The sequence below is a fragment of the Mya arenaria genome, chromosome 3 (genome assembly GCF_026914265.1).
Source record: "Mya arenaria isolate MELC-2E11 chromosome 3, ASM2691426v1".
Classification (NCBI taxonomy): Eukaryota; Metazoa; Mollusca; class Bivalvia; order Myida; family Myidae; genus Mya; species Mya arenaria.
Genome location: NC_069124.1, coordinates 45870025 through 45882660, shown reverse-complemented (window position 1 = coordinate 45882660; position 12636 = coordinate 45870025). Strand labels below are relative to the sequence as shown.

At 35.3% G+C, this 12636-nt stretch overlaps 2 protein-coding genes across 3 annotated transcripts in view; one reads left to right on the top strand and one right to left on the bottom strand.

The window, feature by feature from the left end:
* LOC128227958 (syntaxin-binding protein 4-like) overlaps positions 1 to 12636 on the bottom strand; it is a 64780-nt gene that overhangs the window by 7609 nt on the left and 44535 nt on the right. For both annotated transcript variants that reach the window (XM_052938945.1, XM_052938944.1), the window contains exons 11-13: positions 4942 to 5072; positions 3791 to 3871; positions 1551 to 1595 (exon numbers count right to left, since the gene is read on the bottom strand). In XM_052938945.1, coding sequence (XP_052794905.1) covers positions 1551 to 1595; positions 3791 to 3871; positions 4942 to 5072 — 257 coding nt within the window. The remainder of the gene's footprint in view (positions 1 to 1550; positions 1596 to 3790; positions 3872 to 4941; positions 5073 to 12636) is intronic.
* Positions 6167 to 11642, top strand: LOC128227961 (uncharacterized). Its single transcript, XM_052938948.1, has 2 exons — positions 6167 to 6553; positions 8394 to 11642. Exons 1-2 carry the CDS (start codon positions 6228 to 6230, stop codon positions 9337 to 9339), a joined length of 1272 nt encoding a protein of 423 aa, XP_052794908.1. The 5' UTR covers positions 6167 to 6227; the 3' UTR covers positions 9340 to 11642.

Sequence of the window (12636 nt, the reverse complement as noted above, 5' to 3'; positions counted from 1 at the left end):
AAAAAATTCATTGTGATTTATACAGTCATTTCTCCGTTGTGGAGTTGTTTGTTTACATTCAGCTTCACTCACATACTGTGGTTTCAATTTAGTCATTATTGCCTTTTGTAAAATCTCTCTAAAAAAAACATAAAAAAAACAGGGGATGAAAGGGCATAGGAGTTATGAGTGAAAATCCAAACATGTCCTAAAACTTTAACCTGATACGATGTGCCCTCAAACTTTAACCAAAGTTTAATCAAGGACCATAATTTGTATTGGGAATAACATGGAGATATGTACCGTAAATGACTGATTATAAGACCCATGCAAAAAAAACTGTGAAAAACTCGAGAAAAAACTATTAAATCTATGTTATGGGTTATAGGACGCATTTTTGTGTGAAAATGGCGATGGTTATTTTAAACAAAGCAAAATATGTTTCTTTGTTTATTTTTTCATGTTACAGAACATAACAAATTAAACGTGTTTGTTCTCAAAATGTCAAAACCTACAGGAAAGTATAAAGAAAGTGGCAAAGTGCGAAAAAACAAGACTATTAACGCAATAGTTTGTACTATTGGTATTGTCAAACTGCAGGCAGTGCGAGTTTTTCACACCTTATCATACCACTGACAAAATATATTTCGACAGTGCACAGCTTTGCTTCTTTAAATGCATGTTTAATTATTGATTTATAAAAAATAATATTGAATAATTTTAATCGTACAATAATGAAAATTTAAAATAATAAACATTTTATGATACACCACTGATGATATCCCAATCTTCAACTGCGGTTTTAATCCGTATAAACTCAATTGAGATAATGTGAGTGACATCCTTTTCTACATAAACTTAAACAACTAGCTTTTTCACCATTTATTTCATTGAAGAGCAAATTTCGGCCTGAAAACGACCTCAGAAAAAAAAATGTCAAAAGCTTGTTACTGTTTGTAAGAAGCAGGCATTTTTTACATCAAACTCTGAGGGAAAATGGTGCGTCTTATAACCAGTCATTAATGGTAACCATTTTGTTTGATGGCAGTCAACAATTGTGTGAAGTCCATGGAATGAAGGGTATAGGAGTTATTACTGAAAATCCCAACTAGCTTGCCCTAAAACTTTAACCTGATACAATGTACCCTAAAACTTTAACCCTAAAACATTAACTGAAGTTCCAAAGTCAATCAAGGACCATAACTTGTATTGGAGATAACATGGAGTTATGTAACCTAATTGTTTGATGGCAGTCAACAATTGAGTGAAGTAGGAAGTCCATGGAATAAAGGGTATAGGAGTTACTAGTGAAAATCTTGATGTGTCCTAAAACTTTAACCTGAAGTGAACAGAATGAACAGTATTGGAGTTATAAGTGAAAATAACAACTTGCCCTAAACCAGACACCAACACTTACACCAGGTCAAGTATAGCTCTCCTTATTTTTTGAATGGTTGAGCTAAAAATAACATTGTAATATCTCATATTGTCTTTCAAAAAAAAAGATAGATAAAAATGAAATATAATATGTAAGGTAACATCGTTTTTTGTTAATATCTATATTTGATTACCTTTCTAATGGTCTGAACCTCCTCTTCTTTCTCCTCCAACAACATCTAAAAGAAGAAATATTTTATCTTTATCGTGACATTATCATGATCAAGTATGGTCCTATTCACCTCCAATTAAATTTATACTGTTGATACTAATAATGATAATACATATATCATTAAATTGTATGCAAACATGCTTTAAAAAGAAAATATGCTGACATTTAAGGTAAAACAAGTCCTATTAATAAAATACTCCTCATCAAAATTATAAAATCAAAGATCAAAGACTTAAAACTTCTGAATATAGCAATTCTTATGGTGTTTGAAACCAATTAATCTAGTGATAACTTTATTGTTTAAAATACAGTTATCTTATTAAAGGGACTATACACCAGATTGGCACCAAAAAAAGTTTTTTTCGGTTACAAATCTCAGGACAATTATTTAATAAAAAGTTTTACTCTTTGATATCATAAAAAAAAATACCAAAATGTAAAAAAAATCATTTGAGACGGAGACTGGGTTCGAACCGGTGTCGCCAAAATTGCAGTTCAGTGTTGTATCCACTGTGCTACAAAGGCTGACTCTTAAGCGTTGGAATATTTAAGCTATATACTGAACTTGGTAATATCACGTGATAACATTGACTAGCCAATAACGCATAAGAATGAATTCTACTAAATATACTGTGACAGATACCTAGTAATCTTTTTTAATGGAACGATTAGAAAAAAAAACTGTGAAAAATAAATGAGTTGTAAACTATGTGGTGCTTCATTTAGTTAGGTTCAATGCATTGTACACATCAATACCAGGTTTATGTCAGTTTTCAACAATTTTCACTTTTTTTCGCTATTTCATCATACACTATAAAGCCCCTTTAAAATCCAGAGTGCATTTAGAATTTACTGTAAAACTATGAAATGGCTGGCTTTTATTCCTTATTTATACAATCTGCAACTTTTTTGAAACACTGCGTGCAAATAATGCATTCAGAATCAATTGTTCAAAAGAGACAGATATCTGTTCTGTTCTGTGTGAAAACTAATCCCCCTTTCTTGTACATGAGTTCCATGGCCAATAAACTTGATTCACTAAAAATTGGTGTAACAGTAGGTTGGGATTTTGTTTTGGTTATAATTGATGATTTGTGGTGACATTTGTTCCTATTTTACCCTCTTATACAAAATTAAATGGATGCCTTTTACAGCTACAAGAAACAATGGAAGAGAAATATATAAAAGGATAAAAAAAATGGTAAGTAAGTTTGTCTGCTGGTCATGTAACAAGAGGGCCATGATGGCCCTTAAACGCTCACCTAAGCAAAGGGCCACAACTCTGTGATAAAGCATTAATAAAAATGTTGCAATTGAAACATATCTTTATTGATAATGATGTCTTGTTTTATATTTGTAAAGGGTCATGCAATGAAGCTACCTGCAAAGTTTTATTGAATTTGGCCTGGTAGTTTCAGAGATTTTTTTTAAAGCAAAACAGTAAGTCGGCCATTTTGTTGTTGTTGTTGTTGATCAATCTCAATGCTTTGTTGTATTTTTGTAGAGGGTCATGCAATGAAGCTTCCTGTAAAGTTTCAGTGAATTTGACCTGGTAGTTTCAGAGGAGATGTTTTTTAAAGCAAAACAGGAAGTTGGCCAGATTTTTGTTGTTGTTGATCAATTGCAACCCCTTGTTGTATTTTTGTAGAAGGTTACCCAAGGAAGCTTCCTGTAAAGTTTCATTGAATTTGGACTGATAGTTTTAGAGAAGATGTTTTTTTAAAGAAAAACAGGAAGTTGGGCACTTTGTTGTTGTTGTTGTTGTTGATCAATCTCAATGCTTTGTTGTATTTTTGTAGAGGGTCATGCAATGAAGTTTCCTGTAAAGTTTCAGTGAATTTGGCCTTGTAGTTTCAGACGAGATGTTTTTTAAAGCAAAACAGGAAGTTGGCCAGATTTTTGTTGTTGTTGATCAATTGCGACCCCTTGTTGTATTTTTGTAGAGGGTCACCCAAGGAACCTCCTGTAAAGTTTCATTGAATTTGGAGTGGTAGTTTCAGAGGAGATGTTTTTTAAGCAATTGTTGACAGACAGACGGACAGACAGACTGACTGACAGATGGACGACGGACAAAGACCGATCACAATAGCTCACTTGGAGCACTTCGTGCTCTGGTGAGCTAAAAATAGGGTCTGGTGTAAACATTGAGGGTAGGTTGGGAAACAGGAAAAAATGATTTTTTTTGGTTATGCCTATACATACCTGAAGTCGGAGGTTTTCTTGTCTTAGTTCCTCTAGCTCCACCTCAGGGGTAGCCACGCCCCCACTCGCCCCACCATTCATCTATAGAAAGATAACAGATAGTTTACATTTCAAATCAAATAAAATGTGAACCAAACTATAATTGAAGTCTGTGTTTTACCATTGTAAATTGGTTATCCCGTTAACGCAATCACTCACACCTTGGTGACCCGGGTTCGATACCCGGTCTGGGCTCATGTGCGTTTGGTTTATAGCCGCGCAAGTAGGTTTCCTACGGATACTCCCATTTCCCCCACAACACAAGACCACACTCTCCCTTAATGTGACACTCATTTTTAAAATCGATGCATATACATGTATAACAAACACAAATTTTGAGTGATAAACCTTTAAATACCTACCAAATAATGCATTTTATGGAAAATATTAATTACTGACAATAAGTTTGTAACTGTGTATTAAATAGCTGAAAACGCACAAATATGACAAGGTAAATGACGGGTGGGTCCAAAAGATCTACAATGATCAATTATTGTCTCATAAATAAGAAATATCATGTTTTCTGCACCTTTCATTCTAATTAAACACGTATCCTTCATAAGAATCATTGTTTTCGATATTTATTCATCCTTTTTGGTAAATTGAAACAATTGTCATTATTGTGGTACATCTTATTTGGGAGTAGGATGCATCTTTAACATCGTGCCAACAAGAGTGATAAATATAATGTTGTAATAACTTGTTTCAAAACCGTTGTGAAATCAATAAGTTTAAACTAACATTCAAGAGTATTAATACAAGAGTGCTGTGGAGCAAGATCAAATGCTCGTCTGTTTTTTTTTCAGACGATAAAAAAGGAATAACTTAACAATTGCTAAAGCAAGAGTTATGGGCATTTTAAATGTTGTATAAAAGGAAACCAACAAATACTATCACAGTCACACCCTGTTGGTTCCAACTTCCTTCTGATTCCTCATTGGCTCAGACAGACTGTAATGGACCGATTTCTTTAAACTGAAGGTAAGCCTATGGCTTGGTTCAAATTTTCCAAGGCTCGAGGTAATTTCGTTGGTATCTGTGAGTTCCGGCCCAAAAGTATGACTGTATTGACTTTAAGTAGTTATGAATTAAACAATGTCCCATTGTCATACCTCGGTTCTGCTTCTGTATTCGGGTGGTGGGTGCATGATGGAGACACTATCGAGCCCTAAGAAGCCACTGGTGCCCATACTGCGACATTCAAGCTCCTCTCTGAACACATCGCGCACCACCTCAACCACATCTGAAAATTTACATAGTAAGCATTTTAAACATATGGCAAAATATTAAGACCATATCGTTTAATAGTTGTCTGTGCCGATCAGCAATGGTGAAACAAATGTGTCTTGTAAATATTATTTTATGTACCTTATAAATGGCAACATTTGATAGAATAGAGATGATAAAGTTACACTCTGTTTCCCCTTTATATAGATGGGTACCAATGGTGGTATATAAGCTTATTTATACTCGCACTCAGGCATTTCCCTGTCGGCGAGTGCTCCAATAAGATATTTTAGTCATTTGAGGTTTTAAGAGCAGAGCACACACACAGAATGTAACCCTGGTTAGAGCTACCCTGGTTCTTTAACTTGCATCAGTGTACAGCACTGTCACACGGGACACCCATTTAACTTCCCTCCCGGAAGATGATTTTGTTTTAGTGGTGCTGCCGGGAATCGAACCTGTGACCACTGGATTGACAGTCAAGTGTGTAACAACCTGACCACGGATCCGTCACATTGAGTATCAATATGGCTATCCTTATCATTTGTTCATTTCAAGGGCAAGGCCAGACCAATTAACTGTAAAACAAATAATTACAGACATGGGACCTGACCAATACTGGCTGAAAAAGGTGGCTCCAGCCACTGCAAATAAACAGCTTCATTTATTCATAAAACGTTTCTCATTGAAGGGGGAAGTCGCCAGGGCCCTTAAAAAAGTTTTTTTTTTAACATCAAAAGGGAATTTTTAATGTTTACTGTGCAGTTACTTATTTATATGATTATATCATATTAATGTATTGCTGTGCCGTATATAATTTATATTCACATTTATGCAGCTTTATTTTTTAAATAATTGATTCTAATATGTGATAGCATTTTGAAAAAAAAAATGCTTCTATCTGAGAGCAATTTTTTGTCAGATTTTTAACTACAGGTATTTATTTTTCATAAAATTTTGGCCAAAATTGAAAGGAAATTATATGCTTTTAAGGCAAATTTCAGCCACAAAATCACAAGTGAAACTGTTATATGAAACTTGACTTTCACCTTAAGTTTTATCTACGGATAACTTCCTTCAGAAGTCAGAGTTTAAAACAGAGACTTTCAAGGGATATCCTGATAACTGTTGACAAGAACACAAATGAACTAAACTTAAATTCTCTGTAAAGATGGCGACTGGTGGTGAACCATTACCTCCATCGGATCAAGTTTACGATTTTGCCTGCACATCGTGTGAAGCAGACAATGTAAATACAGAGGCTCAGTTTTCTTGCAAGGAATGTGAAAACTACCTCTGCAACAAGTGCATAAAACTGCACAATGGGATTTTCAAGAGGCATGACGTGCTCGGACTCTTTGATGTCACTAAGTGGGTGGGGGAAAAGTGTGAAACCAGTCTGGAAAAGTGTGAAAAACACCGGGAGAAGAGTGTGAAGATGGTGTGTGAGGACCATGACGAGCTTTGCTGCTCTCTCTGTGTTGCCATATCTCACAGGTAACTATATACATGTATGTTTGTCCGCATAAAATCAACGTATTCGATCACAGTTTATTTTTAAATTATCCCCCCGTCATCGCCTCCCCCAAAACCACCCCTGTAATAGTATATCAGTACTCCTTCATTTTATGAACTTTTGATTTTTTTGGTAAATGCATGAAAACAGTGTATTCAATCACAAATTTTTGTTCATTCATGAAACTGCATCTCAAAATAGTACATGCCGGACAGTCACTGAAACCCCCTACTCACCATCCTCGCTCACCCGCAACCCACACACTGATATTTTGAATAGGTACCACCCTCTTTAGTCCGGACAGTACAACTTGAAAAACAGGGATTCCACATACAAAATTGCATCTCAGTTACACTCAGTTGTTTTCTTAAAGACTCTAAAATATTTCAGAAAGTTGAATTGAAGATTTTACTCTAGGGATCAAATTTAACTTTTTTTGCCACAAGCGATTTTTTGCTAGTGCCATTTTTTTTTTAACTAGCGAAATGGTGGGTTCCACTAGCAGTTATGTAAAGGCTGTTTTACTTCATGTAAGTTGCCAAATTAACAAGTTGTTTTTTGGAGCATTATGTACATCGTTTATCAAGTGCACTGAGATAAGAATAAACTATAAACCTTTACATTTTGTTTTTAATATAAGTCCTATACCCAGCTGGGCTAACTAAGCTTCTGGTTACTCAAAAGCCTTGAATCACTAGTAGTAAGTGACTGTGACTCCTCCCCACCTAAGATTATACTTTCAAAATGTAAAGTGGGGAGGAGTGTCATTATTAGCCATTCAAGGTGTCTGAGTAACCAAGTGCCTGGTAAGTCAAGTTGGGTAGAGGACCAGACTTGCATGCAGGGGTTCATAGGCTCAAATCCTACATTGAGCAATGTTTTTCTCTTGAAAATATCTATGTACATTGACATTTTTCGATGGTAATGTATGTTGCACAACTGGCCATACCCACGCGACGGTTAAATTCGGTCCCTGTTACTCCCTAAAACTGTGCCATTTTAACTTCGAGTCCTTGGAAGTACAAAAACTTCTTTTTGAGTAAACTTCATAAAATGAAGGCTTGGAAGGTTAGAATATCAACACTTGGTGTCAATGTTACTTTTTGTCCCCATTTTTCAAAGTATCTTAATTATTCATTTGAACAAAGGTGAAAAATTCTTCAAGTTTCAGGTGCATAAACTTCCATATTTCAGAGGAAAACTTCCAATATTGATGTCAAGGAAGTTCATACTTTCAGTTTCAAATTCTTGATGTTCTCTGTTTAGACTTTTGTAAGACTTTATTTTGACACAGAATTTTTTTACTATTGATGTTATTTATGACAACTACACTGAGTGAGTCAAACACTGTTGGCTCGAACTCGCTTGGCTCGAGTTCCTCGATGGCTTGAACTCGCTTGGCTTGAGTTCCTCGATGGCTCGAACTCGCTTGGCTCGAGTTCCTCGATGGCTCGAACTCACTTGGCTTGAATTCCTCGATGGCTCAAAATTGCTTCGCTCGAATACCTCGATGGCTCAAACTCGCTTGGCTCGAATTCCTCGATGGCTCGAACTTGATGTAAAGGACCGATTTATTTAAACTGAATGTAAGCATTACTGTTTGGCCCAAATTTCCAAGGCTCGAGGTATTTTAGCCTATCCCTGGGAGTTCGACCCAACGTGGTTCAACGGTAGCGTTAATGATTGTTTACAATATAGTATCAAATTGTCTTTGCTATTTTCTTTCCATTCCTTTTCAAGAATGCAAATAGCTATGTAGTTTATATAACGGGTGAACTCATTTGTTTGAAATAAATTTCATGTTGTTGGTTCCATTTACAGAAGGTGTCGCAGCATAAGACTCATTGATGATATAGCAAAAGGAGTCAAAAATACAGACTTTGATGAATGTGATTCAAAACCAGAACAATTTGTCCATGACACGCAATCAGAAACAAGCAGTACCACTGCAAGAAAACGCGATGATCCAAACTATGTGTACAAAACCAAAGCGACACACATCCACAATTTGAGGTTAAAAGATGAGAATGAATGCTGTATTCAAGGCATATGTGAGCTACAGACAGGGGAAATAGTGCTGGCCGATTGTACCAATGATAAAATGAAAGTTTTAAACAGGGAGTTTAAAATAGTCACTACTCTAAATCTTCCACAACACACTGAAAATATGTGCTTTGTAGGTGGAAATGAAGTTGCACTGGCAGTAGATGATGCTAAAAAGAAACATGAAGTTCATTTTATAGCAATTCACAAATCTAAAGCAAAATCTATCAGCAAGTTTGCAGTGGCACACTACTGCAATGCTGTAAGCTTTCACAATGATAACGTGTACGTTGGTTCAGAATCGTCTGTTTACATGTATAGCAAAAAAGGAAAAATGATCAAAGTAGTCTACCAGGCATTAGGGATTGCAATGACAATGAATGGAATCCACGCTAGCAACGATGGACAAAAAATTTACATCACTGACTCATCAAACGACAAGGTGATAACCATTAATAATTCTGGGACAATATCAGCATGTTGCGAGGATCAAGAACTCATACTTCCTGTCAGTTTATGTGTAAGTGAACATGGGCATGTGTTCGCCTGTGCACTTCAGTCCAACTCTGTACTGCAAATTGACAAAGAAGGAAAGAGAAAGTTAAGAACACTAGTCAGTGGTAATAAAATCAACAATCCACTTGTAGTGTACTTTTCCACAAGGTCACAGCAGCTCATGGTAGCTGGTATAACAAATGATTTACTTGTAGCTGACCTGATATAACTTAAAGTTACTTGCAGCTGACCTGATTAACTTAAGGTTACTTGAAGCTGGCCTCATATGACTTAAAGTTACTTGAAGCTGACCTGATAAAACTGTAAGCTAGTTGAAAATATGTTTACATTAATTGAAGGTTACTTGATATAACTTTAGGTTACTTTAGGATGACCTGATATAACTTAAGGTTACTTTAGGATGACCTGATATAACTTTAGGTTACTTGAGGATGACCTGATATAGCTTTAGGTTACTTGAGGATGACTTGATATAACTTTTAGTTACTTGAGGATGACCTGATATAACTTTAGGTTACTTGAGGATGACCTGATATAACTTTAAGTTACTTGAGGATGACCTGATATAACTTTAAGTTACTTGAGGATCACCTGATATTACTTAAGGTAATTAAACCTTAAGTTTGAAGATGCAACATTCTTCCTAAGTTTTTTGTTTTCTTTGTCCTTTGTAAGCATTAAATAGTCATATGACTTAATTTAGTGAACAGCATACTTATAGCCACTGTCAAGAGTGGTGAAGACAAAGTTGTATTTACCATTGCTGTTAGTTAACAGTCTCAAAAAAACCAAGACTGCAATTTCTTCCTTTGGATTCCATTTCTAAACTTTTCAAAAAAAAGTTTTGAACAAATCTGGGGGGAATTTAAGGGGTTGTCTCTTAGTGAAATTTTAAATGTATTTATCAACAGTTTTTTTTTTCTTTTTTGCAATTAATCATAATTGTACAAAATCATTTGCCAACAATTGCTTATGTAAAGGTATTTGTAAACAGGCATATTCGGGTCATCTTAACAGCGAGTGTATGCCAAAATATTATCAGAATATGAATTTCAGTTAAGGTTATATTTTACAACCATTGTGAAACAAGTTATTACAACATTATATTAATCACTCTCGTTGGCATGATGCTATGTAAGAGTGTGATCTAAATGTGTTGTGGGGAAAACCTGAGTACCTGAAAACCCACTAGTGACCATAAACTAAACTCACATGCGCTCAGGCATTAGAATTAAACCCAGGTTGCCTAGGTGAGATTACTGAGTGCATTTACCGAACAACCAATTTCAGATTAATTAATATTTAGTGAGTGTCGCAAATTAAACTAAAAGTTCTCATGATTAAAAGATAAAATAAACTTTGCCTAAACTGACCTACAAAGCACTTTGGTTTTGATATAAATATAAGATGGCCCTAAATTGTACATACTAATTACCATACGTGATACTATTCAAATATATTGATGATTATTGTTTTGTTTTAATGCGAGATAGCAATATATTTCATCGAGTGAGCACCAAAAGCTGTTTTTCAAGAGTGGCATGGCCAAGAGTGAAATATACACTTTTTGTGTTCACGAGATGAGATATATTGCGCTCTTACACTGAAATAAGCAATTTTTCTTTTTATTATATGCCCTAAAAAAAATTAAAAGGACAATTTATTGTAGTTTTTCAAAAAATCATCAAATTGCATGGGAACACAACGTCACTTCTGAAATGTCATCGTTGAAATTGCGTCACGGCCCTCTGCGTGTTGACCTTGATTTAAAAGTGAGAGTGGGCAAAAATTTCAAAACAGTGAAAAATATCAAGTATATATCATTTAGATTTCACTGATAAACCTTTTTAAACCACCAGAAAGCATATAATAAAATTGTCCATTTAACTATGCAGAAGAAAGTATGTTTTTGCAAATGGTATCCTGAACTGTGTATCTTGTATGCTTTATATAAATGTATAAAAGTTGATTTTTTTATAAATAAATATACATATAGTTTGAGTGTTTGCAAGAATGTGATAATTCAGAGTTACAGATATTTAGTTTTCCAATGTATTTGAGTATAATTACTCCACACATTTGAAAAACAAGAGGCTCAAAAGGGCCTATGCTCCACTGGCATGGCTCTTGTGGTCATTTTCAATCCAGAGCATGTACGTTTTAGTAATAGGCAACAGATATATAGTTCACTTTCAGTGTTTGGGTTGGCTGAAAACGCTGCACGTTCAACATCTGAGGACAGGAAGTGTTGTAAGCAGATTAGTTGCATGAGCTATTTTAATATGTGCCAAGTAAAGGTAATCTGAGGGTATAAAATATTTGCTTTCAAAACTGTACTCATCGTCAAAATTTCATTTCTGTAGCTTTAAAAATAAAAAGTCGGTCAAAGGTCAAAGTCAAGGACATCCGAGGACAACATAAATGCTTGTTTGCAAAACTGTTCACATGGTCAAAATTTCATTACTGTAGCTTTAAAAATTAATAAATAAGTCAAAAGGGGTGGGGCCAGCTTTTGCCCAAGGGGCATTATTTCAAATGTTTTCAATTGCATCATATGATGCTCCACAACAAATATCAAAGGTATGGGCCTTGTGGTTTGAAACAAGAAGATTTTGAAAATATTTCTTAAATAAGTAAAATAAGGAAAATTGTGACACCCAGGGCAGTGCCAGTTTTGACCCAAGGAGCATAATTTGAACAACCATGGTAGTGGACCACTAAATAAAGCCTTGTTCAAAATAGCAAGGATTTGCATAGTGGTTTCAGACAAAAAGGTTTTTAATATTTCCCAATTTAAGGGGGGGGGGGGAGTCCGTCCCTTACAAAGAAAAGATAACTCTTCCCTAGGCCTCCGCCGAGGTCGTTTGCATTTGCCGCACTGGTAATGACCAGTAATGACCCCAGGGGCATAATTTGAACAAACATTCACAAGCAATCGTGATTTTACATGTAAACTTGGCTAAAAATAGACTTCGCTCATGTAGACTTGGCTAAAAATAGACTTAGCTTAAAATAGCATTTGTTATACTTTCAAGACCCATAATCCAGGCATGCATGGGCAGATCTGGCTGGTTTTCAAAAGGAACCAAGTTCTAATGGATATCTAAATACTGTACAAGTTTCATCGAGATACAATCAAAACTGAAAACTGTATCATGTTCACAAGCAATTGTTTACAGACGAACTGATTTTTTAATACTTTCAAGGCCCATAATCTAGGCATGCATGGTCAGATCTGGCTGATTTTCCAAAGGAACCGAGCTCTAATGGATATCTAAATACTGTACAAGCCTCATCGAGATACAATCAAAACTGAAGACTGTATGGTGTTCACCAGCTAGTTTTTACACAATAACATTTTTTTATACTATCAAGGGCCATAATCTCGGCATGCATGGGCGGATCTGGCTGGTTTTCGAAAGGAACCGAGCTCTAATGGTTATCTAAATACTGTACAAGTTTCATCGAGATACAATCGAAACTGAAGACTGTATCGTGTTCACAA

What these genes read in the sequence shown, in the direction of transcription:
- LOC128227961 (XM_052938948.1), top strand. Translation starts at nt 6,228, where the DNA reads ATGGCGACTGGTGGTGAACCATTACCTCCATCGGATCAAGTTTACGAT. An exon ending in TGTGTTGCCATATCTCACAG is followed by an intron (nt 6,554 to 8,393) that starts GTAACTATATAC and finishes TTCCATTTACAG; the next exon opens with AAGGTGTCGCAGCATAAGAC.